Below are 26,567 nucleotides of genomic sequence, written 5' to 3'. Positions count from 1 at the left end.
GGGCAAGAGTCTAGGAAGGAGGTAAAGGAAGAGTTCAGCCCTTAACCATTAAATTGTATTAAAACTATGTATATAGGGGAATAAATAAAATAATCCACCAGTAACATTACAAGCAGTCTATTTACTGAATTCCAAGGCCAAGTACATTCAATCTTAAAATAAGAGGTACATTTATTTTACGGATTTTATCACAAAATAAGTAAGGCGAGATTTTTGCCCTATAATGTTGTATCATTATCTCTAGCGAATATAATACAATCATTTTATAAATAGTAATTTGATCTACAACCATTTTTTCTTTACTATTATCTTAATATGAACCATAAATCCTTGTTCAGTGTAGTAGCCTTATTTATTCTAATTGAGCAACGTGTTGTCTAAAAGTTCCTTTGTTGAATATTATTTATTATCTGTATTAAAAAAATGTACGAAGACAATAGTCATCTAAGTGTTAAATTCATTGTTTAGTCTGTTTCATCAACTTACTCATAATATTAATAAATATCTATAATTTGTAGACAATTTCCATTTTACAATATTTTGGTATATCTTCACTGAAAATCCTATCAAAATTTTGCTAGTCGATCAATTTCAATAGTCGGATAAGCAACACTTATCTACAGTCCATAAATCTTTTTGCTTATATTTAAGGTATTCCTTTTTTTTTAATCCAATACACCGAGAGCGTTATCAATTTTAATAAAATATATCACAAGAGTTCCGAAATGTATATTACTTAATAATTTTCTTATCCCTAAAATTATTTGGTCGTTTCCTAACTATTTGCTTACTCATGCTTATAATAGCTTCGTAAAACGTGTTCGTTTTTAACTGAGACTCGAATTTCTCACAATGCTCGAACAAAACAGGGTACAAGTATTTCAGTTCTGCATGATCTAGTGTGGGAAAAAGGTGATGGAGTGCGTGATCACCGAATCTAGTGATGGATTTAAAATGATTGCCCGCGTAGTCGATTCTTTCGACTATCGTATCCAGCTGGTGCAGACCCCAATCCAAATTCTCATCTCTGAAAAAAAAAGAAAATAAATACAATTTGAGGTTTAGTAATAAGAAAATATTATTAACATTTGAAGGTTAAAACAAATTATTGAACCTTAACCTAGCGTTTGCGGTTTTGGGGTAACCTTGAAGGTTCAAAGAACATTAAAAGGTGTCTTTTGATCAATGTCACATGTATTTTTGATATTATTATAATTTTTTATTACAGGGAAGTAAATTTTATACGGCCATTTGTAATAGATGATATTCGACCAGTTTGGTTTTTGGTCATCACTTATTTTGGATTTGTAAAATTGCCACTTCTTCGATCCTGTGATCTTCAAATAGTTGTGTAAAGGAAGACCAATTGCTTAAATTGTGACTGTTTGCATGTTCGTCCCCGTAACCCAAGATTTGTTCGTTGTATGAGAGTTGTTTTCACAAATAAATAACGACGCAAAACGATTATAAATTATATATGTAGACTGAAGGGTTAAGTCAGGTTAATTACTGGTTTGAATAATAATTGTCATGAAGTTGACGCCCATGTCTATTGTTGAAATGTAAATAAATTACAATTTATTGTTCAAGCCATTCCTTGTTTCACGGTATACCTATATATTTTGCTTGGCGAATAATTATAACTATGAGAATGAATTTACTTCCCGAATGAGTAAGATTGTGAATTTAGAATAAAAAATAAAAAGGTGCGAAATGATAAAGTAACACACAAAATTATAAAAAAAAACTAGAAAATATAAACATCAAATTAGAAGCTAGAAATAAAAGAGTTACTATAAAAAAAATCCATGCTATAATGGAATAATATTGAATGTTATTCCATCTAGTTAGTATTATGAAAAAGCAAATGAGTCTAGTCAGACCACATTTAAATACGGTTTTTTGGTTTAAAACTTTATTTTAATCTTCATTAAAATTTCGCTACTTAACTTTAAACTGATTCAAAATTCAGCCAGTCCAGTTCACTGTACGCCAAACGGTGAGTGTTAAACTTTATTATAATTAAGTAGGAGCTGCAGTTGGCCAACTCACTACAAAACTTACTTCCATGGCGAAATGGTGAATAGAAGGTACGGGTATTACCTTAAAACTTCCATAACGACTAATAACTAAGTTGTTTTAAAGGGATTACTGTATTGTTTCATGTTTATATACAGCTCTAATTCCGTAATGAAATATCTGACAGAATTTAATAGTATTAGGAATTATTAATTTCGGGTCTTGGAAGTACCTTTTATATTCAAGTACAATAAATGAATTTAGACTCCTTACCTTTTTGACCATAATTTCTGATCACCGCCTAATAATTACATCTACAATAAATTTTACAATAGCATTTTTGTCACATACGAATTTGATTGTTCCCGATTTGTTTATAAATAAATTTAACCCATTGCTACGCAATGCTCTCCTACCGTAATGAAGGAGGGGTTAGGCCTTGAGTCCACCACTATAGTCAATTGCGGGTTGGGGACTTTGCATACCTTCAAGAACTTTTCTAAAGAACTCTCAGGCATGCAAGTTTGCATTACAATGTTTTCTTTCACCGTTGGAACAAGAGTGATGACATAAATTCGAAGTCATTGGTGTTCGAGTTCGAACCTGCGACCACTTGCGTGAGAGGTATCAATTTATACCACTCGGCTATCACTGCTCTATTATTTTTACTGAAATATTTTTTAATAAAAGCCTAAAAATGTCTCTTGCGCTGTCCATACTTTTCAATAGCCGTGGATATTTCAAATATTTACTAGTCAACATGCGTTCTACCGTGTGTCGGTAACATACATAAATACTTGTTTGGCGATGCATGCCATCCGCGTTACGTATGTCACGGATGCCTGGCTCCTATGAGTTTAGTTGCCATGACAGCTCGTATGATAGTTGTAGACATTAATTGTGCGAAAATGTTCAACTAGATACATTTTAACTGGGGTTTAGTTAATCTATGTAGCTTATTATGAATTTGAATTGTATATTTTGGCACTTTAGAAACGTTAAATTTTCAGAAGCGATTATTGTTGGTAGCTCCTCATATGATCAAATATTGTTCACAGTTCTGATACCGCGTAATGTTAGCTATTTGTTTCTAAAACATTTCCAAAGCAAATACAAATAAGCAGACAGAAAGGTTTTTGCAATTAAAATAGTAACTTTGGGAACCAGTATTACTAAGATCGATCAAAAAGTAGCAAGTCTTTTCTCTAAAAAGCTTCTCGCACTTTTTTGTGCAATGATGGTAGATTATTAAATTGTTTTGTTCAGTATATTGAACTCGTAATAGATGTGGAGTATATTATAAGCTACTTACAGGGAATAATAAAATGTGAGACTCAAAAGTATTTATAAAACATTCCATAATCCCTTGTTATTTTGTATAACAATAATTCATATTTTCAATTACTCGAATGGTTTTGTGCATAAATAATAGGAAACGCTATTAAGCAGAATTGCAAATGCCGGTTTTACAGTTCCGGGTAAAAACGCTCTAGGTACTACTGTTATTTAATGTATTGTGTTATTTATATGCGGTTTTTAATTTAAACAAAAACTTTTATGATGTATTTTAAAACTATATTGAAAATGACAAACGAATTGGAATAATTTTTTTTGTGTGAAAAATATACCAGAAAGCACATTTTTTGCTTGTGTTTGATAATTATGTTAAAACGTGCAAAGTTCAACTGTGTTTACTATCCCATTCTAAAATCTTTGAATATATTTCAATTCAAGCGTCACAAATACGTCTATCGTCTTTGCTTATTTATTTTTCTTGTATACTAAAAAAAGTGCAGATGACATCATTACATTACTAAACAGGTTCAAAAAGGTTTTACTTGGTGTAAGCAAGTACTTACTTATTCTTGTACAAGCAAGGTTAAAGTCGAGGCCAAAGTTTGCATTACTTTACGCCTCGACTTCGCATTAAAATATCAAGGAAAAAAGCCTTACGTCAATAAGGCCGTTTCCTGATTAGTGCGGTATCTGTAACGATCACTTTCGATATAACCATATTAATTTAGTGCTGAGCGTTGAACGTTTAAAATCATTTGATAAGCAGGAGCAAGGGGACTGCTTAGTTTTTTACTTTTCAAGATTGGTCGACAGTAGCTCGTAATTGCATTTAACATGTTATCGTTTTGCCTCCGTGTCGAGAGTTTTAAGGAGATGCAATTTCTCTTATACAATTGGTGGCCAAAACTTAACGAGACGACTGCAAAATAATTTGCTATTTTTTTCCAGATTGATAAAATTTATTCGATTTGAAGAATTTGATGATGAAAAATAATTATTTAGCATTTCTTTTACCATTTCTCATTTTCTTACAAGAAAAGAGAAATGGTCTAGAAGGCACTATCCCTAAATGGATTTATATATTTATGTGAATAGTAAGTTAGGTTGATAGTAATATTTTATTACAACCAATCTTTCCACTTCGTCAATCTCTTCCGTAATTGTCGCGGAAGTAGAGATGTATTCATTGAAAAGCGACCACTAAATTATCCGTAACAAATTTTAATATAAAGGGCGTAATAAATTTATCAGAATACAGTCAAACGAGGAAGCGGCCTAATGATAATAGTCATTTACTTGATCATATTTACTTAATAAAGTATTAGTAAATATTATATTAATATAGACTTAAGTGAGAATAATAAAAACACTATTAAACTTATTTATATAAAGTTGTTTTGATGACGACAATGAATAAAAAAAAATAGTTCGTATTGTAGGTATAGGCCGACTACTTAGGAGAGCCTTGCATGCTAAGTTCTGATGGCGAAGGCAAACAAAAATTTGAATTTAAAACTTCATTCACCAGCAAACTTAGGCAGCGGACGGTTGTCTGTTTGCTACGACATTTTTTTTAACCCAATTGCAATGAGTCTCGATAAATCATACGTTTAAGGCGCTCCATTATGTTGCAGGATTATAATACCGGTTTTTATTCAGCGGCCTTTAACTTCAACTTGGAGTAAAAAATATTGACTACGTTCGAGTATAAAATCTGTCATCATTTAGTTGCGAGCAACTTTAGTATTAAAGTTGTTTTTATAAAGACGTCATGCAATAAATATGGGTCTGGTTGTAGCGTCTGGTTTTTTATATGTAATTATGTAGATACATAAAATTACGCTTTTTATATAATTAAGTATTACTACTTATTTGTCGTGTCTGTTATATCTTGAAAAGTTACTAGTTATGCTGCTCTATTCCGAGATAAAATCGTCTGCAGAATTGATTTCCGCAAATATATTTTAAAGGCTGAGTACCGACTTAGATCACTATTCGAGATAATACATTATCGTTTTGATGGGCCCCTGTTAGCAGAGCCTGTGTGTTTTGTACAATACTACCATCAAAAAAGGGTTTCACTTTGAATGTAGAAAGAACTAAAATTATTTCAATATCCACAAGCTTCCTAACGTAATTTCAATGAGGGTTTGACATGTATCAAAATCGCAAAGACTTATAGTGTTACCTCGTCACGTCTCCTTCAAAGAAATTCCTATGGCTATGATGTCCAGCGGTGAGGCCGAACAACACGAAGAAGAAACTGGCTGGTATCAGGGTCAGGAGCCAGACGGCTACGGTCCAAGGTAACGACAGACTGCCAGCGAGATACATCCATGCTGGCAGCGTGAAGGGTATGACGTTTTTCCAGCTGATTGACTTGCTTCCGTGTTTCTGGGCACAGAGGACTAGCCTGAAAAATACAATAAAGTTGTATTAATATTCTAGATTTTAATCCATATCTGATTTATGATGAAATTAAATTTGTTTGTTTGATTGTTTGTTTGTTTGAACTCGCTATTCTCAGTAACTACCGGTCCGATTCGAAAATTTTTTCAGTGTTAGATAGCCCATTTATCGAGGAAGGCTATAGGCTATATATCATCACGCTACGACCAACAGGAGGAGAGCACCAGTGAAAAATGTTACAAAAACGGTAAAAAGCATGGCTCTCTTATGTGACGCAAGCGAAGTTGCGCGAGTCAGCTAGTATTTCATTATGTTCATTTAGTATAATTCAATGACAAAAATGTAATCTACTCACTCTTGCACAATCATAATGATCAAAGTCCCTCCATAGATGATGGGATAGTAGAAGGCTCCCATTTGAGCCCAGATAGGTTTATCCTTGTATGGCAGGAATACTAGGAAAGGCTCCAACATAGACAGTTCTATATCTTGAGCGGTATTTGTATGGAGATGATGGGACATCGCGTGGGAGATGCGCCAGTCACTGGAAAATAAGAAATAAATAATATTATTATAAATACGAATTCTTTTATGATTGGATGGATGTTACTTATACCTAAATTACTGAATAGATACGCGGATAGTTATCAGTCTGGATTAATACATGATCTTTGTACAACGGTAAATTTTTTCACGCCAATAAAATTGCTAGAAGAAGCGTGTAGTAATTTGTTTCTATTCAATAAAATCAGTTTATCTTAAATGAGGGCAAAGATTAGAACAACAAAATTCCAAGAGCATTACCGTTTTAAAAAGATGTGCCAAAGAACAAAGTCCTGGCAACAATCGCGGATTTCGACAAAGAAAAAGCCATATTTTTTGTAATACGTAAATCAAAGTTCCTATTTATTTTTAGAAAAACATTATGTTTTAATAATTTTGATTGTTTTGCACAGAGTTCGATTAACTTATTTAATATCTTCTCGAATCTTTACCAGGTAATAATTTTACTCACTTTTTATTGCCATAAACCGGTATGTAGTCTAAAGTTCATTTCGGTTGTAAAAATAAATTATTATCGACGTATTGCATTCAGACGATGACCTACTGACTTCTGTCTGACTCAGGCTTTAAATAGAAAAAGATGCTTTGAATAATCAATAAATATATATTTTTATGATTAGTATTTGTAAGTTGTTGTTGTCAATTTGCTTGCTAATTTAGTCCTAGAACAGCATAGTTGTTATAACAGGCTATTTTTAATTTTAGCAAATATTAAGATGATAAAAATAGTATTTTTATTTTTAAATCTTTTTTCTCCCTCCAGGCACTATCTTACAATCAGACAACTTAGTGTTTTGTTAGGAATACAGACAAAAATAAAGAGAACTGGTACTACAAAACTAAATTCTTAATGTTATTTGCTATGCTAAAACTCTTGACTTATATTATTGCTATTTTTATGTCAATTAAAGTACGTACCGTAACAATCCCGTTATTTCTAATTGCCATCGAAAATAACTAACCTATCAAAGTAATGGAAGAATACTGACAAAACAAACTTTTTGCACGGATGTGACGTGAATGTAACATTTTTTATGTCTTTTAGCGACTATGAATGGTGTCATTTAAACTTTAATTATACATTCATTACATACATACAAATATAAAATCACGCCTTGTTTCTATAGGTAGGCAGAGACCAAAGAACGCCACTCGATACCATCCTTACAATCTTCCCTTGCTTCATTCAGATTCAGATGTATGGATACATCTTGTCACTACTACTACGCACCTCGATTCTTTAGTAGCTAATATGATGAACACTGAAGTTTTATTTACAAATATCTATTATTATAAATATCTTAAGTACCTACTAACCCTAAATCCACTCATGGATATTTTTCATCCTGCGGGGACATTCTTGCCACGTAATGGGATAGTGCATACATACATAAAATAGTGTATTTTTCTCATGGGGGTAGGGTAGGACCAAAAAAGACACTTCAAACCCTTCAAACGTCTTATGCTTCATTTACATCCATACATCTTGTTATACAGGAAAGTAAGTTAATGGGTTAAGTTAACATTACTTTAATGTACAAAAAAGGTTCAATACAAAAATACATACTTACTATCATACACACATTCATACATCCTACTATCCTAGTAATATTATAAATGTGAAATTTTTGTGAGAATGTATGTATGTATTGTATGTATGGATGTTTATTTCTCTTTCACGCAAATGCTACTGAACCATTACGATGAAGTTTGGTATAGGTAGCTGAAGACCCAGAATAACACATAGGCTACTTTTTATCCCGGAGTTCCCGAGGGATCGGGATTTACACGGAAAGGGCTTCCATGCGGACGAAGTCGCGGGCGGCCTTTAGTTCATACATAAAATCACGCCTTTTTCTCATAGGTGTGGGCAGAGACCAGAGAATTAATTAACTAATATTACAATTTCATTTCAATATAGATACAAAACACTTAAGCGTTTCTAATAAAGCAATTTCGATATCGTTCGTGCCAAGTTTTCATCAGGGAGCTTTTGAGTTGGTTTATGAGGCCGCAATATCCGTGTTGCTTGGTCAAACTTTACAGCGAAGCCTTTAGCTTCTGTTGCTACCGTTTGTTGAGTTCCGAAATGGTACGGTAAACTGTGTGTAGTATGAACAAGCGTGTTAAATGCCGAGCGTGTTTGGAAGATGATTTTATCCTTATGACAGCAGTTTAAGTAGTCATCATATAATATACTGAATACACAAGTTATTGTCAAAGAGAATATGGCAATGACACAAACTTTAAAAAAGTTGTTGCTTTGTGATTTCAGTTAAATAGTTAACTCATAATTTATTTTATTTAGAGTAATTGGTTCCCGGCTATGAGGTTCGTAATTGAAAACTATAGGATCAAAATAATATATGTTTATAAAATTTATTGAATCAAAATGTTAAGTTTGCTACCTAATATTATATGGGAATTGATACGAAAATCCATCTTACGACTTTTCAAAAAGTACGAGGCAAATAAAACTTATCATAATTGTGTTATGGCTAGAATAAACGGTACTCTGTCTTATAAAATGCACTGTCGGGTCATTAACCTCTAATGCCTCAAGTCCAAGGCAAAGTATGTTATGGCATGACTTGCCATTCTTTTTGTTCATAACTTATAGGTGTACCTTTTTATCCAATACATGATTATTGATTGTAACTGATGGAATATTTTGTGATTTGATAATACAAGTTTATTTAAGTACCGAATATCAGTAGAGGTCTTATTTCCTACTACTATAAACAATGGGCTGGCAATCAACAGGCTTATTGAAAGAAAAAATTGATTGATTAGTATTTAGCAAGAACTATTTATATTTTTCTAGTCATTTTAAAATGCCAAACGCTCAATTGTAGATGGTACCAAATGTAAAAAACTGCTCTAAAAATAACACCGTGCAAAATTTTCAAGTTCTACCATTAATAGAAATTTGCTATTAAAGAACAGAAAACACTAACCTGTAAGTCATCCCACCCAAATTGAACAAGTACATCCTCCAACTATCATTTCGATGAAAGTAATTATGAGCACAGGTGATTAAAGAACTTAAAATCGCGCCATTCAACACCGTCAGTCCAGCTCCTAGGATATAGCTTTGAGTCCAAGCCCAGCACGAAAGAGGACTTAGTACAATCAGCCCGAAGAATAAAGCATCCGTTACAAAATCACTCTTATATCTTTTATCTTTAGGAATGTCGTTTATTTTTGACATTACTTTCAATTTCAATGTCTTGTAAAAACCGTCTTCTTTGAATGTGTATGGATAGTTTCTAGGTGATTTTGCTTCTCTCACGAAGTATTTTGGAAGGAGTGTCTCTGCTACTCCTTTTAGGTGATGGGTTTCGAAGGCTTCTGTTATGTCTGTACCCTGGGAAAAAGAAATTTAATTTTAGTTGTTGTTGTGTGATAAAGAAAAGAAATGCGTGTGTCTGTATAATGTATCTGCTCTGGCTGTGTATTTGCCAAGGTGCTTTCTTTATTAACATTTTTACTTTTTGCAAACTACCATTGTGGATAGTCAAGACTGGGAGGTGAATGGAAAATTCAGAACAAATATTTTGTTTGACGACACTGACACAAAATCAAGACATGTTAGTTAAAGTTATAAAAAAATATATTGTGATAGAACATACTGACCTTTTGAGCATTGAACTAGAATTATTATAATGCGATACAATAATGCATTTAGTATGATCTTTTATGAACTTGTTTTCACAACATAATAATGTTGTGCAAAAGTAATAGAAGCTAATAACGAATATGGTTTACAATGCAAATCAAAATGACAATATTTTTATTTTATTTGTCATTCTATTATATAAGTAAATAGCATGCATGGTAGGAAATCACTTGAATTATCGCAAATTGCTGCTTAATACGTCAACAAACCGACAATTTATAAGTTAGAATTTCGTATAAGAATAAAAAAAACATAATTCACTAATTGGCAAGGCTACTATAAACTAATAAAAATAAGTAAAAGTTCACACTAAACAAAGAAACTGGATTTTATTCGCATCAAATTAAGATTCAGGAGTCAAGATTTCAAATGGAATTATCTAGTTATAGTAAATTGCTTTGTGGTAGCACGTGAGCTAAAGCAATCATGAGGCTGTTTATGTAGTTATGCGAATTTTTACGCAAAAAATAGATGCCCACTTGAACTAAATAAATAAATGTATATTTCCCAATAACTGGTGTCTTTCTGCTACTATCTTAAGGATAGTTTATCTGATACTTAAAAACTATCCATCCGTAGCTCGATTCTCTACCACTATCGACTACGGACAACGGACTAGCTAACGCGAAATTTAACACTAAAATCTATTTAGCGCCTCTATCGGGCCCCATGAGAACTATTTTGGCAGTATATTTTAAGCGTGAAACTCTCGATACTCGATTGTACCGACAGTATAGAATCGCGCTACAGTCTTCAAAAATGTTCTTTTCATTATTATATGATTTTTATTGTTAGACCCATGTAAAATAAGCTAGGCTAATAGTTACTTAAACAGGTTAAATAGCATTTTTTTTTAATTTTCTTCTAGTATCGACTAAGGACAGACTCATGCCAACACGACTATCGAACTCGAAACTCACGTTGACAGTTAACAGACGCACTACGAAAATCAATGAATTGGATCTACACCTTGACAATGACATTAAACAAGCTTTTTACAACTAGGCATTAGTAATTAGCCATTCTAAGTACCATCTCTATGATTCAAGATGATTAATATTTACAACAAGTATTTCATTTGATGTATTAATTGAAACATTTTGATACACGAACGTTGTTAATTGTAAACACTCAATTTGCATAATGTCAACTAAATATATTAGTATGTAATCGGAGGAGAGCAATGCGAGTGGTGTCATCTACGTTTATGACGCTATTAACTTGATTGTATGTGATTACTCTGTATTTTGACACATTTCATAGCTATAGTGCTTCATAAATTATTGAGATCGTTAGTATCTTACTTGACAAGTCATAGCAGTTAAATAGCGCGATTGTATACTCCAGTCAGTAGTATCGATCCGAGTATCGAGAATTTGGCATTTTAAACAATATATAAAATATATTGCAAAACACAGTTCTTACGGGGCCCGCTAGAGGCGCTGATCATCATTGTCATACAAAATTTCTCGATAGCTAGCAGGTAGTTGATAGTGATAGAAAATCACGCTACAGAATAACAGCAAAAAGAAAATTGTATAACAAATCGAATTCTTATCCAAAAGCTTGGGTTCGAAATCAGAAATTGCTCTCAGGGCTAAGAATCATAATACTAAAGTATACATCTTTGATTACTCGATAATCATTTGTGTAATTAAGCAGCAATCACTGATACAACACTAAAGGAAAAATATAAGGAAACGATGGTTGCTTGAGAATGTACTTATTATTATAGTATTATAGTTTTACACTTGCACTGCCCTACATCTATAGACACAAAACGAAAAGCCATTCGAAAATTACCTTAGTAACAGTAAGCCAGTCTTCTCCCCCGGGATGTGCAGATATGAAGTCAGTTAAGTCATAGAGGCTGTCGTGTATTCTCCAGAGACCTTCGGCACCGTCCTGCATACGTTTCCCTTTTAGCCAGGTATGTGCTGTTTTGGGGATTTCGTCTCGAAGCGCCGGGTAGAGTAGCTTAGGAAAGCTTATCTGACGCCGATCCGAATTTGGAGCCATCTTGAATATTTACTGTAATAACAAACAGAAAAAATTACGGTCGAATTGAGAACCTTCTCCTTTTTTGAAGTCGGTTAAAAAACCAACCTATTTTAATCATCCCAACTTGGATTATATTTAATATTTATGGTTTAAGTTTTCTATTTCGAGACAAATTAAATTAATTGCTATTGTAATTCTAAGGGAATGCGCTGCTTCGCGCTTTTTCCTTTCGCGGGATATGATCTATGAGCGGATTTATACAAATTGTTTCGCCCATTCTGACATTGAACGAAGGACAGTACACTTAGATTTTACCATAGTGTAATTATAATACACAATATATCATTTGTAAGTAATTTTACTAAAATTATTATTTTTTTGTCCTACAGAGGCAGCCGTTGGGGTAGACCCGAGAATCGCCGGCGTGACGATCTAGATGCCTTTAACATTAGTTGGACACGCATAGCAGGAGATAGGGAGGATTGGAAGAAAATGGAGGCCTTTGCCCAGCACGGGGACAACACAGGCTAATAAAAAAAATAAAAAAAATATTTCCACTCGTACGCGTACATTGTCGTCTCTACAATAGATATTTTTTATTATTATTATGTAGATTAATTACATTTTCTGTTGGTTTTTAGATTTTAAAAATCCTGCTTTTAATTTTAATGAGTGTAAACCGGTTCTTTTGTAAATATTGTGGGTATTTTGTGCAAATTTATTTAAGTACATAACACAATGAGTTTGCAGTAAGTAATTAATGCCTACATTAAGATGTATATTTATGCGATAGACTAACGTGATTTTATAAAAACACGTGGCATATAAATATAAAATTGAATTATTTGTTTTACTCTTGAAGATTTGGCACTTGAAGACTCTTGACTCTTGATCTTGATCTAAAGTCATTCAACCATCCTAGGTATTGAATTATATTATAAGCTTAAAAAAAATAATAACTTGAAAAAGAAAGTCTTGTTGTTGTATGGTTAGTGGTCAACCTGGTGTAAGTTTGTTCAAGCCGCTCGAAAGGCCTTTGACATGTTTTAACGACTGTTAGAAAATAACCACGGGTAATGACTTTTGACACCCAGCTCAAAACTACCAAGTGGTCACCCATCTCTGGAATGACCGCGCCAAAGGTTGCTTAACCCAGGGATTGTTTACCGACCGGTGGCTATGGGCTTGCTAGAGAAGACACGTGTGTCTGTTACATTTTCTGGGTGTGTCTATTCGAGAATCCCGGGAGAATCTATGTGAAGTATGATGTACCTGCTATAGCTAATACTTGTTTATAGACCGCATTCATTTCTATGACAGGCTTTCGTAATGAGTATGCGAATAATAAATAATGCGGAACTTCAACATAAATAAAACGTTTATTCGTTATGCTTTGATGGCAGCTGCAAATAAACACACAAAAACTAAATAAAAGGTGACCTTGCGGATTTTGCGGTGATGATGATTCCAAAACGGAAGAATGTACATTATGTACGTTATGGAATTAGTTGCATGTTTTTTTGAGAAAAAAAGGTTGGCTAAAGGACTTCTTAATGTTGCTTGAAGTTTGATAAACTACCCTAAAAATGGCAATAGACTCGCCCCCTATTACATGACACTTACCTCCACATATACCTAAGCCTTCGTCTGCAGGTATAACAAGCGTGATATTATGTATATATAAATTGTGATATGAATTAACCATTAAAATATTACCAGTGTACCTACTGATTACGCACTTTGAACTGCGTGAACTTGCACAAAGGTAAAGAGAATTAGTTTTAAAATCGATAGAGGCGCTGATTACTTTTGATTATAAAACTATAATAAACTGTCTATAGTGACGCGATAAGAAGTACTAGCTCGTACGGCGTCTACTGCCAGTGTTACTCCTAAATACAATCTTATAAATTCAAACTACATATGTAGAATACAGTAGTCCAATTTTCTACAGCCGGTACTGTCGTCAGTATCTGTATCGAGACTGACAATAGTTCCCACAGAGCCCGCTAAAGGCGCTAACTCATTTTCGTGCAATATTACTCGATAGCTAGCCGGTTGCCGGTAGTCAATAGTGGTAGAGAATCGAGCTGATGAAGTGATGATGATCAGTTGACCGCATTAATTCCAATGTAGCATTAGATTATAGACACATATAATAATATGTATTACAGTCTAGTTAAGATGATATTCGTTGAATCACGCAAAGGTTTTTCCGACAATAGCGACTCAAAAGACTGACGTAACGTTGATCACTAGTCACACGAAAGATCAAAGTTCTTAATCAGATCACTTATCTAATTTTGGGCGAGAACTAATTTAAGACTGGAATAAGATATCGTAAACAGGAAAATTTATCGAAAATTGCCTTCGATTCAGTAATTTTCCATTGCTGTTATTGATTCCCAACAATAGGACTGGTTCTCTATTAGTTTATAAAACGGCTATTTGCACTATATACAACCAGTTTTGACAATTCTCAGAAGTAAATAATTCATAAGGTACATACTATTTAAGTTCTCGGTTCTCTAACACAATCGACTATCGACCACCGGCTATCTATCGAGAAATGTATGAAAATTTGGTCAGCGCCTCTAACGGCCGTCGTAGGAACTATTGTGGCAGTACATTTGAAATATCAAACTTTAGATACTCGACAGTACCGAGCGTGGAAAATCACGCTACTTTTTAAGAATACAAGATAGAAGAAAACCAAAACAATACTCAAAGAACCTTATTAAGTATCTTGTAATTTTTTTCCTTGTTTTTGTTTGTTGACAAGTATCTCGTTACATCAATTTAAAATATAATAATCTTTATGAGTCATTTTCTATTTAATCGCCATAATTATACTAATGGTCCTCGTTATCAACGGTTTATATAGAGATGAAATTAAATACAATTAATACAGATTTTTTCGAACATAATATTATTTACTTTCTACTTAATACCTGTGAGTTCTTCCGCTTCGTATTGTTGTTATTGAAAAAAGTTGTGTTTTTCATTCGGCGGAATGTGGGTATTCTATCACTCTGATGAACTTTGTCTTAATCGGTTCAACTGTTTTGACGTGAATGAAAGACATACGAACTAACACACTTTCGCTTTAAAATATCAGTGCAGAATTATATGTAGATAAATTCGTTAATACAATTAGATTATAATACTGATAATAATTTAGATTTTTCGCAAACATATTTTCATATGCTTTGTTTTTTCTTGTCGAATGTTGAATAAAAGAAAGAGTTTTCAAGGTTTTTGAACTCGTGTTGCGCAAATGAATTATGAATATAAGTAAGTATTTTTTATCAATATTTAATATCAGAAGCATATTATTTTTAATATATTATTGTTTCACACCTGTCTCAATTTTAAAGCGTAAATGACTGAACCGATTAAAACAAACTTAGTAGGTAGGGTGGTATATTGTTTAAAGTAAGTTTATAACTTCTATGCACCTGAAGTCACGGGCAAGAACCGAATTCTGAGAAGGTCGTTACCTTATTTTAATTTTGATCGTAGTGGTTGATCTCGCTACCTTTGAAGGACCCCTGGTCTTTATTTAGAAAACTTGTTTTCTAACTTTTTGGTTTTTATTGCATTATGGGGATATCAATTGAAAACTGTAAGTAAAGCAAAAAATTAATGACAGACTACAAAATTGTATCTTACCGAAGAAATTTTATTTAAATTTTAGAATTTAAAAAAATGATTGGGTTTTACGTTATTTTTATAACATTATTTTTGCTCTATAGATTCGCTACGGAACCACCTAACTCCTTAATTTTTCACTTTTTTTCTGAGAGATTTAAAAACGTGGTATTTGGACTAGCTAAAGTCTATTAGATCTCGTATAGAAGAAGTTTTTCCATTACGAACATACTAAATCAAATTACGTGATACATTACGTATTTTCCACAGAAGTCTAGTATTAGTTAGAGCAGTAATCAGTACATGTACACGTAATTTATCAACATTACCAGCAAATCTTCAAATTTGTAATTTATCATCTAGAAATTTCCGGGATTTCGTTCAGTTGCACGGTTATTACGTTTGATTGACAATATAATGAATAGAACACACTTTACTATAATGAACTGTTCGTTACATGAATAACATAGGCACTCCGTCCGAGTTGTAAGATTTCCTTTGACATAAGTATCTAATGGGTTAGTCGAGAAATCTAAATTGTATACCGATCACTAGATTTCAGTAATCCCGGCTGTCAGTATGTTGAAATCAAAATCATTTATATATTTAGGTCGAATGGTGACATTTAAATGACAGTCGTGACAATAACTGAATTTACCAATAGCTTGAAAATGGGGTAGAGCCTTATGAGAAGGGCTAGCGAAAATCTTACGGCCAGGCTTTTCGATCGCCAAATGATTTACAATGTGGTTGATACAATAATAGATCAGATGAGGAGCTAAAAAAAGGAGGAAAAAGAACTTAATCTTTCAAAAGAAGAAAAAACTGCGATGCGATGCTTTTGTGTCTATAAGTACAGGAAAATTTATAATTTCTTTTATGATTAGACAAAGTACTTAACTAAAAATAATTATAAAAAAGATAGCAGATATTGTAATTTATTATTGTTCTATATTTAGGCCTTAAGACTTAGTACTGCGGTCAATAGACATTTATCTTTTTTTTTTGCGTAATTATCATAGGATTATTATTGATTATAATCACAAAACGTTCCTATGCGGATAAATATTAGACTTATGAACTAAAATGATGCCTGTTATATTCTAAAGTATTGTCAAAGGTGTAAGAAGTACGTACGCGTTTGACCATTTACGAAATAAGTCTCATGTAATAGGGAGCGAGACCTAATAGAAATGTTTCTGCTCAAAATTACTTTTGTTTCCACTATACATATAACAAGTCTGATGCTTGCAAGTGACGATGATTATACCTTTCATACCTCGGTGCATTCAGTAATCACCGGATAACTAAGATGTAATCATCTCGACGGGCAGATTTTATCTCTTTTAACATGATAGAATGATTGAGACTATACGTTATAAGTCGGGTCTATCCCACTAGTCCCGTTGAGTTGTCCCGTGACGGGACAACTGGCACTATTTTGTCCCAGTTGTTCCGTGGCGGGACAAGTGACACTGTTTTGGTGCCAGTTGTCCCGTTGCAAAAAAATCACGGGACTAATGGGACAGACGGAAGGGTCAAAACAACTGGTTCCATTGAGTTGTTGTGTGACAACAGGTACTTGGTACTGGTACAGGTACTTGGTCTGTCCCATTAGTCCCGTGATTTTTCTGCAACGGGACAACTGGCACCAAAACAGTGTCACTTGTCCCGCCACGGGACCACTGGGACAAAATAGTGCCAGTTGTCCCGTCACGGGACAACTCAACGGGACTAGTGGGATAGACCCTATTTTTTTTTTTTTTTTTTTTTTTTTTTTTTTCGTCAGGAAAATGCATTACTGCATGTCCCGCCCCAGGGAGGAAAGCGGGGGTCTGTCGGGCTCTCCCGCCGGCAAGGCGTTCCGGCTAACTTGGGCATACCGACTAAAAACCTGACGGTGTTCCTTCTGCGGTCACCATAACGTGGCCAGGACGCGGTACCTCCGATCGGATACTCCGCGTCCCAGTCGGTGACGGCCCGCTTTGTATGCGGGCCCTACTTCGAGCGGGGGCAGGCACGAGGATTGCCCCCCCCTAGCTCTCCACTTCAAGGGGGTGTGCCAGGAACACACAGCGCACTCCCCACCTCTCGGACCTGTTCCCTGTCCAGGCGACGGAGCGTTCCGCCTCCGCCGCCCACAGGTCCGCGTCACGGGGGCCGGAGATCATCCCGGCGCCTACGACGCCCAGTGCGTCTTGCGCGGGAAGGGAGGGGAGCGTTGATTTCCCGCTCCCGTTCCGCCGCCTCTTTTGCGGATATAACTTCCTCGCAGAACGAGGCGACGGCCGACCACGCTGCCTCGCTCCCGACCATGGACAGAACCACGGCCGAGAGCGAGAGGTCGCTCCCGACTACCCCGGTCAATTGACGGCGCTGCGACGACCACGCCTGGCAGTGTGCCAGCGTATGCAGCGCCGTATCGGGGCAGTCACCACAATGATGGCACCTGGGCGTCTGCTCACGGCCTATGCGACACAGGTACTTGCCGAAACAACCGTGTCCGGTCAAGACCTGCGTCAGCCGATAAGTGAGCGCGCCGTGCCCTCTCTCCAGCCACTCCGTGACCGCCGGCCGCACGGCCTCGATGGTAACGAGGCCGGCGCTGGGGTTCTCCAGTCGCCGCTTCCACGCCGCCAGGACATCTTGGCGGAGCTCTGCTCTCCGCGCCTCCACTTCTTGAGGCGTTGGCAGTGAGCCTCCGCCTCGGGCCTCCTCGCGCCATGTATAGAGTGACGCGAGGGCCTTCGCGTCCAGGTCCCACGGCGGCGTTCCGGCCAGTAGGCACGCCGCTTCGAATGAGATCGTGCGGTAGCCTCTCACGGCCCTGACAGCCATCACGCGCTGCGGACGTCGCAGCGCGGCGATGTTTTTGGCCGACAGGGCATTGGCCCAAATGGGTGAGCCATATAGGGCCATTGACCGCACGATCCCGGCGTACAGCCGTCGACAGGTGTTGTTTGGCCCCCCGAGGTTCGGCAGCAGGCGTGAAAGAGCGCCCGCCGCACCTACGAGTCTGGGGGCCAGCCGACTGAAATGGGCTGTGAAGTCCCATCGGCCGTCGAGAGTTAGGCCAAGGTACTTCATCGACGATGCAATGCCGATGTGGACTCCGCCTACGATGATGCTGGATCCTGGAGGCGGGCGGCGTCGGGGCCCATGGAAAAATAGGGCCTCCGACTTTTCAAGTGCCACCTCCAGACCCAGCCGCCGGATGCGAGCGACGACCTGTGCGACCCCAGCTGTGGCCAGCACCTCCGCGTCGCGGTGCGTCTTCCCCCGGGCTGTAACCAGTGTGTCGTCGGCATAGCAGAATATGCCGACGCCTGGCGGGAGCGCACCGCGCAGAACGTAATTATAACCGATGTTCCACAGGAGAGGGCCTAGGACCGACCCCTGTGGAACCCCACAACACACCACTTGGCGTGACCAGCCATTTTGACCCGGGTAGATAATCGATCTTTCCTCCAAATAAGCCCCGATGATACGGCGGAGGTAGGGTGGCACTCGGTGATATTCGAGTGCCACTCGTATGCTGTTCCAGGGGAGGGTGTTGAAGGCGTTGGCGATGTCGAGTGACACCGCCAAGACGACCTCTCCCTGAGCTACTGCGTCCTCCGCCAGGGCCCTAACGCGCGCGATCGCATCAATCGTGGAGCGCCCTTTGCGGAACCCGAATTGTTGGTCCGCTAGGTCCGGCCCAACACAACTTAGGTGCGTGACGAGGCGGTCTGCAAGTATGCGCTCGAAGAGCTTGCCCACCTCGTCTAGCAACACAATAGGCCGGTACGCGGACGGCGAGTCCGCGGGACGCCCCTCCTTCTTCAACAGGACGAGCTTCCCGGTCTTCCAGAATGCCGGGAACTCGCCCCTTTCTATGCACGCGTTAAAGAGCCGTAACAGTCGGGGCTCGAGGGCCTCGCGAGCCAGGACCCACGCTCGGCCAGGAATGCCGTCAGGCCCTGGGGCGGTGTTTTTTGCCGCGAGGCGTTGCACCGCCACCCTCAGATCTACCCGGGTCACCGGGGGAATTTCCTCCTCCTCCTCTATCGTCGTCGTCGGCGTCTCGCCCGGCGGAGCCATTGGCGGCGGGATGTGTGCCGCCCTAGAAGGAAACAGAGCGGACACCACGTTCTCGACCACCTGGGGCTGGAGACTCTGGGTTAGCGGGGGGGCCCATGGGCGAAGTTTGCCCCTGACCCAACGATATGGGCGCCCCCATGGATCTACGTTTAACGTCTCCAGAAGAGTGCCCCAGGCGGCGGTTTTGGCCCTGCCGATTTCGGTTGACAGGGCCTTCTTCGCCGCTCTGTACCTCTCGTACAGCTCCGCCTCTTGTGACTCCGCGTCTGGGGGTCGGCGATGCCTCCTGCGGAGGCGCTGGTAGCGGCGGCGAGCCGCTGTACAATTCTGGCGCATTTGCGCGATTTCCGCCGACCACCAATAAACCTTCCGCCGTCCGGGACAGAACCGGACGCGGGGCATCGCTACATCACAGACGCGGGTCATGTCTGCCCGGAGCCTGTCCGCTTCCGCCTCCACGTTGGTGGGCTGTTCTCCCGACGCCTGCGAAGTCCAGGCGTCAACGATGGAGGCTTCTATAAATAAATCTTTATCGAGGCGCTTCAGGGACCAGCGCGGTCCTACTTCAACCGGGGTTTCCTGGGTATGCAAGGCCCTCGAGGTGACCGGGGAGATGCTGAACCTAATGTACTTGTGGTCAGATAGTGTCTCAACCCCCTCAAGGACCCTCCAGGACTGGACACGAGACGCAAGTGCGGGGCTGGCGAATGTGAGGTCGACTATGGACCCACCCCGCTGGCGCACGCACGTGTGCACGGCACCCCGGTTTAGGACAACAAGACCCGTGGCCGCCAACCAATCTTCCACTTCCTCGCCCCGCGCGTCCGTAGACGGGGAACCCCAAGCCGTGGATTTGGCATTGAAGTCCCCGAGGACCAAGGCGGGGCGAGACCTATCACGGCCGACCACGGTGCCGATCCGCGCGAGAAACGCCTCGAATTCGGCCAGGCTCCGGTTTGGCGAGAAGTAGATGCCGACGACGACTATGTCTCCCCATGTGACCGCCACATAACCATGGCCCCTCGCTGTGGGTACGAGGGGCGGAACTCCGACAGCGGCCGGGGAGACTATGGCTACTAAGCCGTCCAAATCACCCGCCCAGTCATCCCTGGGCGGAACAAAGTACGGCTCTGCTGCCACTGCTAACTTTATGGACCACTGTGCCAGGCTTTGGGAGAAAAGATCCTGGGCCCTGGCACAGTGGTTCAAGTTTGTTTGGAGGAGATGGAGAGCCATTAATTTTGGGTCTCCATCTCCACCACTTCCGCCGGCCCATCAGCGGCTCTAGAAGCCGCGGGCCGGTCTGACGCCTGCGAAGCAGCCTTGGCCTTCTTCGCAGCCGTCTTCTTCTTCTTACCCTTTTTGGGGTTTTCTCCCTGGCTTCTCGTCCTCTGACCCTTTGGTGGGGCGCAGGTTTTGCTCCCAACTATATGCGCCGCCGGCTTGCCCGCCGCGGCGCAAACGGCACAGTTCGGTGCTTCCGAGCACGACTGGGCAATGTGGCCCGGCTTGCCGCACCGGAAGCACGTGCCGCTTCGGTCAACCTCTGACGTGCACCGCGCACAGACATGGCCTCCTTCGAGGCACCGATAACAACGGCGCTCGCGCGGTGGGAGAAGCTCCACCCGCGCCGACACCCATCCGATCAAGAGACGGCGGCCATCGACGAGTTTTTTGGCCGCCGCAACTGGGCAGCAGGCCCAGATAGATCCTCCGCCTTGAGGGCCGAGGCGGATCTGACCCAGCCGGACGGAGTCCGCTGGGCAGAACGACTGAAACCATGTTTTTGTAAATCGTAGACGGTCTTCTCGACACAGGCATGCCTAGTGAGAAGACCACCAGATATTGTTCCTACCGTTAAGAATGTATCAGCTTTAGATATAGAAATAATGTGAAGTGTTTATTTTAGAAACTTGTATTTGTCTATTGCTGCAATAAATATTTTTCATTTTTCATTTTTCATTTTTCATTTTTCATTTTTCAATGTTTGTAACACGAAATAAATAAAGTTTTGTAGTATCTGCAGTCTTAAAATAATTAACTAATTTAATTTAGTATTGAAAAAGAAATAACTAGAACCTGTATAATAATTTTCTCGAAACCCGATTCTACACTTATAATAAAAATAACACAAATAGATCTAGTATTAAATACTGTTATTAACTTGTTTACTTTGTTGTTTTTTAATACAAAAATAGACTTAATTTATTCAAAGCGGCTATACCTATATTTAGTCCGTTTTTTCCATAGCAGACGTCAATGGAATGCAATAAACAAAGACGGTGGTATTTTCCTTAATAGTCGCAAAAACTGCCTCTGCAGTGGTATACTACTGCTAATCATGAGCTCTCGGGTTATATAGCTGTTATATGTATATAATAGCCTCGCCCCCTATTACGTGGAACTAACATCGTAAACGGCAAAGCACTGGTTTATTTTATGCACCACTGTCTGCAACTCTCTAGTCAGTCTCACCGGATGCAGCTGAATACCAGTGTTTTAAATGGAGCGACTGCCTATCTGACCTCCACAACCCAGTTACCAGGGATAACACGATACCCTTCGGTAAGACTGGTTGTCAGACTTTTATGCTTCTGACTACTGTTAACGACTGTCAAAGATCTTCGAAAATGACAGCCGGGACCCACAATTAAACGTGTCTTCCGAAACACGGAGGAACTCGATATGTATAAGATGGTCACCTATCCACAAATCAACCTCGGCAAGCATGGCTTAACCTCATAGATCGATCCGTGCAACTGTTGTTAACTAAGCCACGAGCACTCTTTTGTCTACCCTCGGTTATAACAGGACGATGTTATAGCTGTAGTCGCAAAAGAAGAACAAAAAATATTATGTTTTTATTCTTTTTAGCTATTTTTATCGCGCCAGAGTGGTTGAACGAGTTTAATAATAAATTCGAAGTTGATTTCATTATCCAAATATAAAAAAATCGAAAGTAGCTGTCTGTTACACTCACACATATACATATACTAGCTGACCCGCGCAACTTCGCTTGCGTCACATAAGAGAATCATAATTTTCCCCGTTTTTGTAACATTTTTCACTGGTACTCTGCTCCTATTGGTCGTAGCGTGATGATATATAGCCTATAACCTTCCTCGATAAATGGGCTATCTAACACTGAAAGATTTTTTCAAACCGGATCAGTAGTTTCTGAGATTAGCGCGTTCAAACAAACAAACAAACAAACAAACTCTTCAGCTTTATAATATTAGTATAGATTTGAGTGATTTTGATTAGTTTTAGCAATGCTATCTAACGATGACCAATATGATGGACAAACCGGATCAGTAGTTTCTGAGATTAGCGCGTTCAAACAAACAAACAAACAAACAAACTCTTCAGCTTTATAATATTAGTATAGATTTGAGTGATTTTGATTAGTTTTAGCAATGCTATCTAACGATGAAGTATGCTATCCATCGAAAGAAATACTTATCTTCAGATGAAATCTGATATATTTTACACAGAGGGAGGATGTGTTGAATGCATTTTTACAATTTAATATGGTTACTGCATTGCTTAGATAACAACAGAAGATAATTAGGTTGAAGAATATTTTTGTATCTACCTGGACACGTATTGGTCTTATATGGTGGTTACGTATTTTTTATAACATCCAAGGAAAAGAACCTTATCATTATTTTGTCACCGTTTTTACAAAAATAAAATGAATCTTAGGAAAAAGACATCTTAGGTAGAATAAAAACCGAAAATACTAATCTCAGGCATTGTATTATTGTTTTGTCGCTAGACAATACTGTAATTTGATGTTTTTTGCTATCCTAAATACTTGTTGGTGTAACCTTCTGACCTATTGTATGCATTAGTGTCAAGATTTGTTTAAATTCGTTACCGGCCCGTCTACAGAAGATGTAAACAGTAAACTTAATATTGCAAAAACGAAAGATTGAGAGAATTAATGTAAGTATGTGTGTTTGTTACGCTTTTACGCAAAAATTATTCAACACTCATATTATTGTAAAAAATACTAAAGATTGACAGACTTAATGTAAGTTTGTTTGTTACATTTTTGCGCAAAAACGATCAAACACATTTGATGGCATTTGGTGCACATAATATAGTTTATGACCTGGATTAACCATAGGATACTTTTAAATCAATTCAACAGAAGCTAGTTGATCATAATGAAGTTTTTGCTAGGTTAAAAACATACCGGTTACATAAATCAAGGATTTATAGCAGCTAATGCAAAATTTAATTCCGGTAACTTTTCGTAGTATCGAGTAGCGATTGTAGCGAACCTTTGATATTTTAAATTACTTGAAAAATAATTCTTATTCAATACCTTAGGGGCGCTGATCTGATGCTTATGAAAATTTCCTGAATATTTGGGTAGGCAATAAAAGCGTAGAAAATATACCTATTTTGTACGTCTATTAGGACAACTATTTCAGTCCTCAGTTTTATCAAGTTTTGACATTAACCCTTGATATCATTCGTCACTACATTAATGTATTTAAAATTTTTCATTATTAACACACAATTGTATAATTCTAACCACTTCAAAACCACCACAAAGATACATTAGACAACAAAAAATCATATCCAAAAAGAAACATAATGAAAGTTATATAATATAAATAGAACTGGAGCCCTTAAAGGTACCATCACTATTCACGTATTACGCAGTGAAAGTAAATTACTGGGAAACGAAAGTATTGTTATGGCGTCTTATCATTGTATCATTTTCTCTAAGTCACACACAAAATTTATTGCTAAAACACGTTATCAACAAGCATATTTATAACATTATCAGCATTAATTTAGTACTACTCGATATCATTGACCGCATACTATTGAACTGTAATTAACGCACATATTAAGTTTCTATCATTGTTTTTAGGTTAACCGATACAACAAAATAAAATAATTGCATCTCCATTTTATAAAACAAAAATCAAATTAGTAACACCTACCTTTTGTTTCCTTGTCTAACTGTAGTCTCGTTTTGCAAAATGTTTTGTTTACAAACTCACTATAAACACGATTTTGAACGAGTGTCAGTGCGACTGTTGCCGGGCGTTGATTGGCCCTGACTGAGTGCGCAAGCGATTCAATTCGGAGCCACTGATAGTTGATACTGCTTGATACGCTTAACTGTAGTACTAAGATAATTATGTCATTGCCTGCACTGCTTGTATCATATTTATTGTAAGATTTAATGATTGTTTATCATTTTTTATTTGTTTATTTTTAGGGTTACATGAAGTAAACGAAAAATGCATTATGTATATTTAAAAATGTGTCTTCTTTATTAAATAGCTTTTAAATACAATTATAACTGTATTCAGTAGCAAGCGTTTGACATTTGAAATGACTAGAAAAACAACTTGCTGATCAACATTTTATATAAAATTCTCGTTAGTCGTTTCCGAAAGAAAGCACTTATAATTCCATTATTTTTTATCCTTATTGCAGTATTAATGTCCGTAATATTTTAATGAAATTATAATTTGTATTTTGTAAGTGTAAATTAAGTTATTTTAAGATAAAATAAATACATTACAATAAATTAATTTGTAAAGAACAATAAGAAGGTAATGTTTTATGAAAGGGAGTGTGAATATTCGCGAAAATAATGTGTTAAGCAGGCTTTATTTCAATGGCTGTTTGATCAATAAACTTAAAAATAACAACACCTGCGTCATAAAAATACTTTTTTTATTTGAATACAATGCAAAAAGTATGATACATGACACACTTAAACTTCCTCCCTTTGCAATAAAATCCGTCCAATCAGTGATTTCATTACAATTTGCTGCTATATTAAAAATAGTCACAGTCAAATAGTAAACTAAAAGTATAAATACTTTTTTAATCTTATATATAAAATGTCCATGTCACAATGTTATTTATCGTACTCCTCCGAAACGGCTTGACCGATTCTCATGAAATTTTGTTGGCATATTAAGTAGGTCTGAATCGGCCAACATCTATTTTCATAGCCTTTTCATTGGGTTGTCACGCTTAACATTTTTATAAAACTATGTGGCAAAACAACGTTTGCTGCTAGTAATTGTATAATATTTATTACGAAATTCACAGTTTTCTTATCAAAAAAAATATTCGTTCAATTCATAAAATTTATGTAAAAGTTTTGTATTTAATACAAAAGTAACCTCGGCCTAGGTTGTTCACAGCTAAACGAACTGTGATAAAATTTGAATTGGTTAGGTAAATCAACTCTTGGAAGAGCACGGAGTATTTTATTCTACGCGGGTGAAGCCACGTACATTAGTTAGTTTATAATTAAAGGTAGTCGTTACAGTTTAAATAGATTAGATTATGATACTAAAATTCAAGGATATGTTATAATATTACATGTAGAAAGGATATGCCGTGACCTCGGAACCGCTTACTGAATCAAATTGGCCGAGTGCATTCGTTTATTTTTTCGTGGACCCTGTTTGTACGAACAGGTTTGTCAATGCAACGACCCCTGTTGCCTTTTGCAAGTCTTCATAACATTTAGTAAATTTTAAGCCCTATAACTTTTTAAATAATTATTCCGAAAGGCCAGGTGCGTAGTTCTTGTATCAGGCAGTCCTGTATGCCAACATGTCTGGATGTAACTGGACCAAAAAAGTTTGCAGGTATCGTAGTACGTGTTGTACTGGTCTCTGCCTATCCTTATGGATTAAAGGCGTGATTTTAAGTACCCTATATACAATTGTTTGTGGTCTTGAAATACAATCCATAAGTTTGTCAGAAATTATAATACGCAAACAGGAATATATCTCTTTGAATGGGATTCTGAAGAAAGATGGATTGCATTTTTTATACGCGTGTACTTGACTTCTGTAGTAGGCAGATAAAC

The 26,567-nt window shown here is 37.7% G+C and overlaps 1 protein-coding gene across 1 annotated transcript; it reads right to left on the bottom strand.

The window, feature by feature from the left end:
- Positions 1-101: 101 nt before the first annotated feature.
- Positions 102-24,825, bottom strand: LOC142973594 (cytochrome b5-related protein-like). The gene is made up of 6 exons (XM_076115448.1): positions 24,667-24,825; positions 11,771-11,998; positions 9,246-9,655; positions 6,080-6,268; positions 5,504-5,728; positions 102-1,027 (listed from the first exon to the last, which is right to left on the bottom strand). The coding sequence occupies exons 2-6, from the start codon at positions 11,984-11,986 to the stop codon at positions 733-735; spliced, it is 1,335 nt and encodes a 444-aa protein (XP_075971563.1). The 5' UTR covers positions 11,987-11,998; positions 24,667-24,825; the 3' UTR covers positions 102-732.
- Positions 24,826-26,567: the final 1,742 nt, after the last annotated feature.

The sequence above is a fragment of the Anticarsia gemmatalis genome, chromosome 6, assembly GCF_050436995.1.
Source record: "Anticarsia gemmatalis isolate Benzon Research Colony breed Stoneville strain chromosome 6, ilAntGemm2 primary, whole genome shotgun sequence".
Taxonomy (NCBI): domain Eukaryota; kingdom Metazoa; phylum Arthropoda; class Insecta; order Lepidoptera; family Erebidae; genus Anticarsia; species Anticarsia gemmatalis.
This window is presented reverse-complemented; position numbering and strand designations above follow the sequence as displayed.

Bases quoted from the DNA above. Each gene is read 5' to 3' on its own strand.
- LOC142973594 (XM_076115448.1), bottom strand. From the start codon at position 11,986: ATGGCTCCAAATTCGGATCGGCGTCAGATAAGCTTTCCTAAGCTACTC. The intron at 6,269-9,245 runs GTTAGTGTTTTC...CTTATTTTCCAG, and splicing joins TTGGGTGGGATGACTTACAG to TGACTGGCGCATCTCCCACG. The intron at 1,028-5,503 runs GTAACACTATAA...TTTTTTTTTCAG, and splicing joins TTTGAAGGAGACGTGACGAG to AGATGAGAATTTGGATTGGG.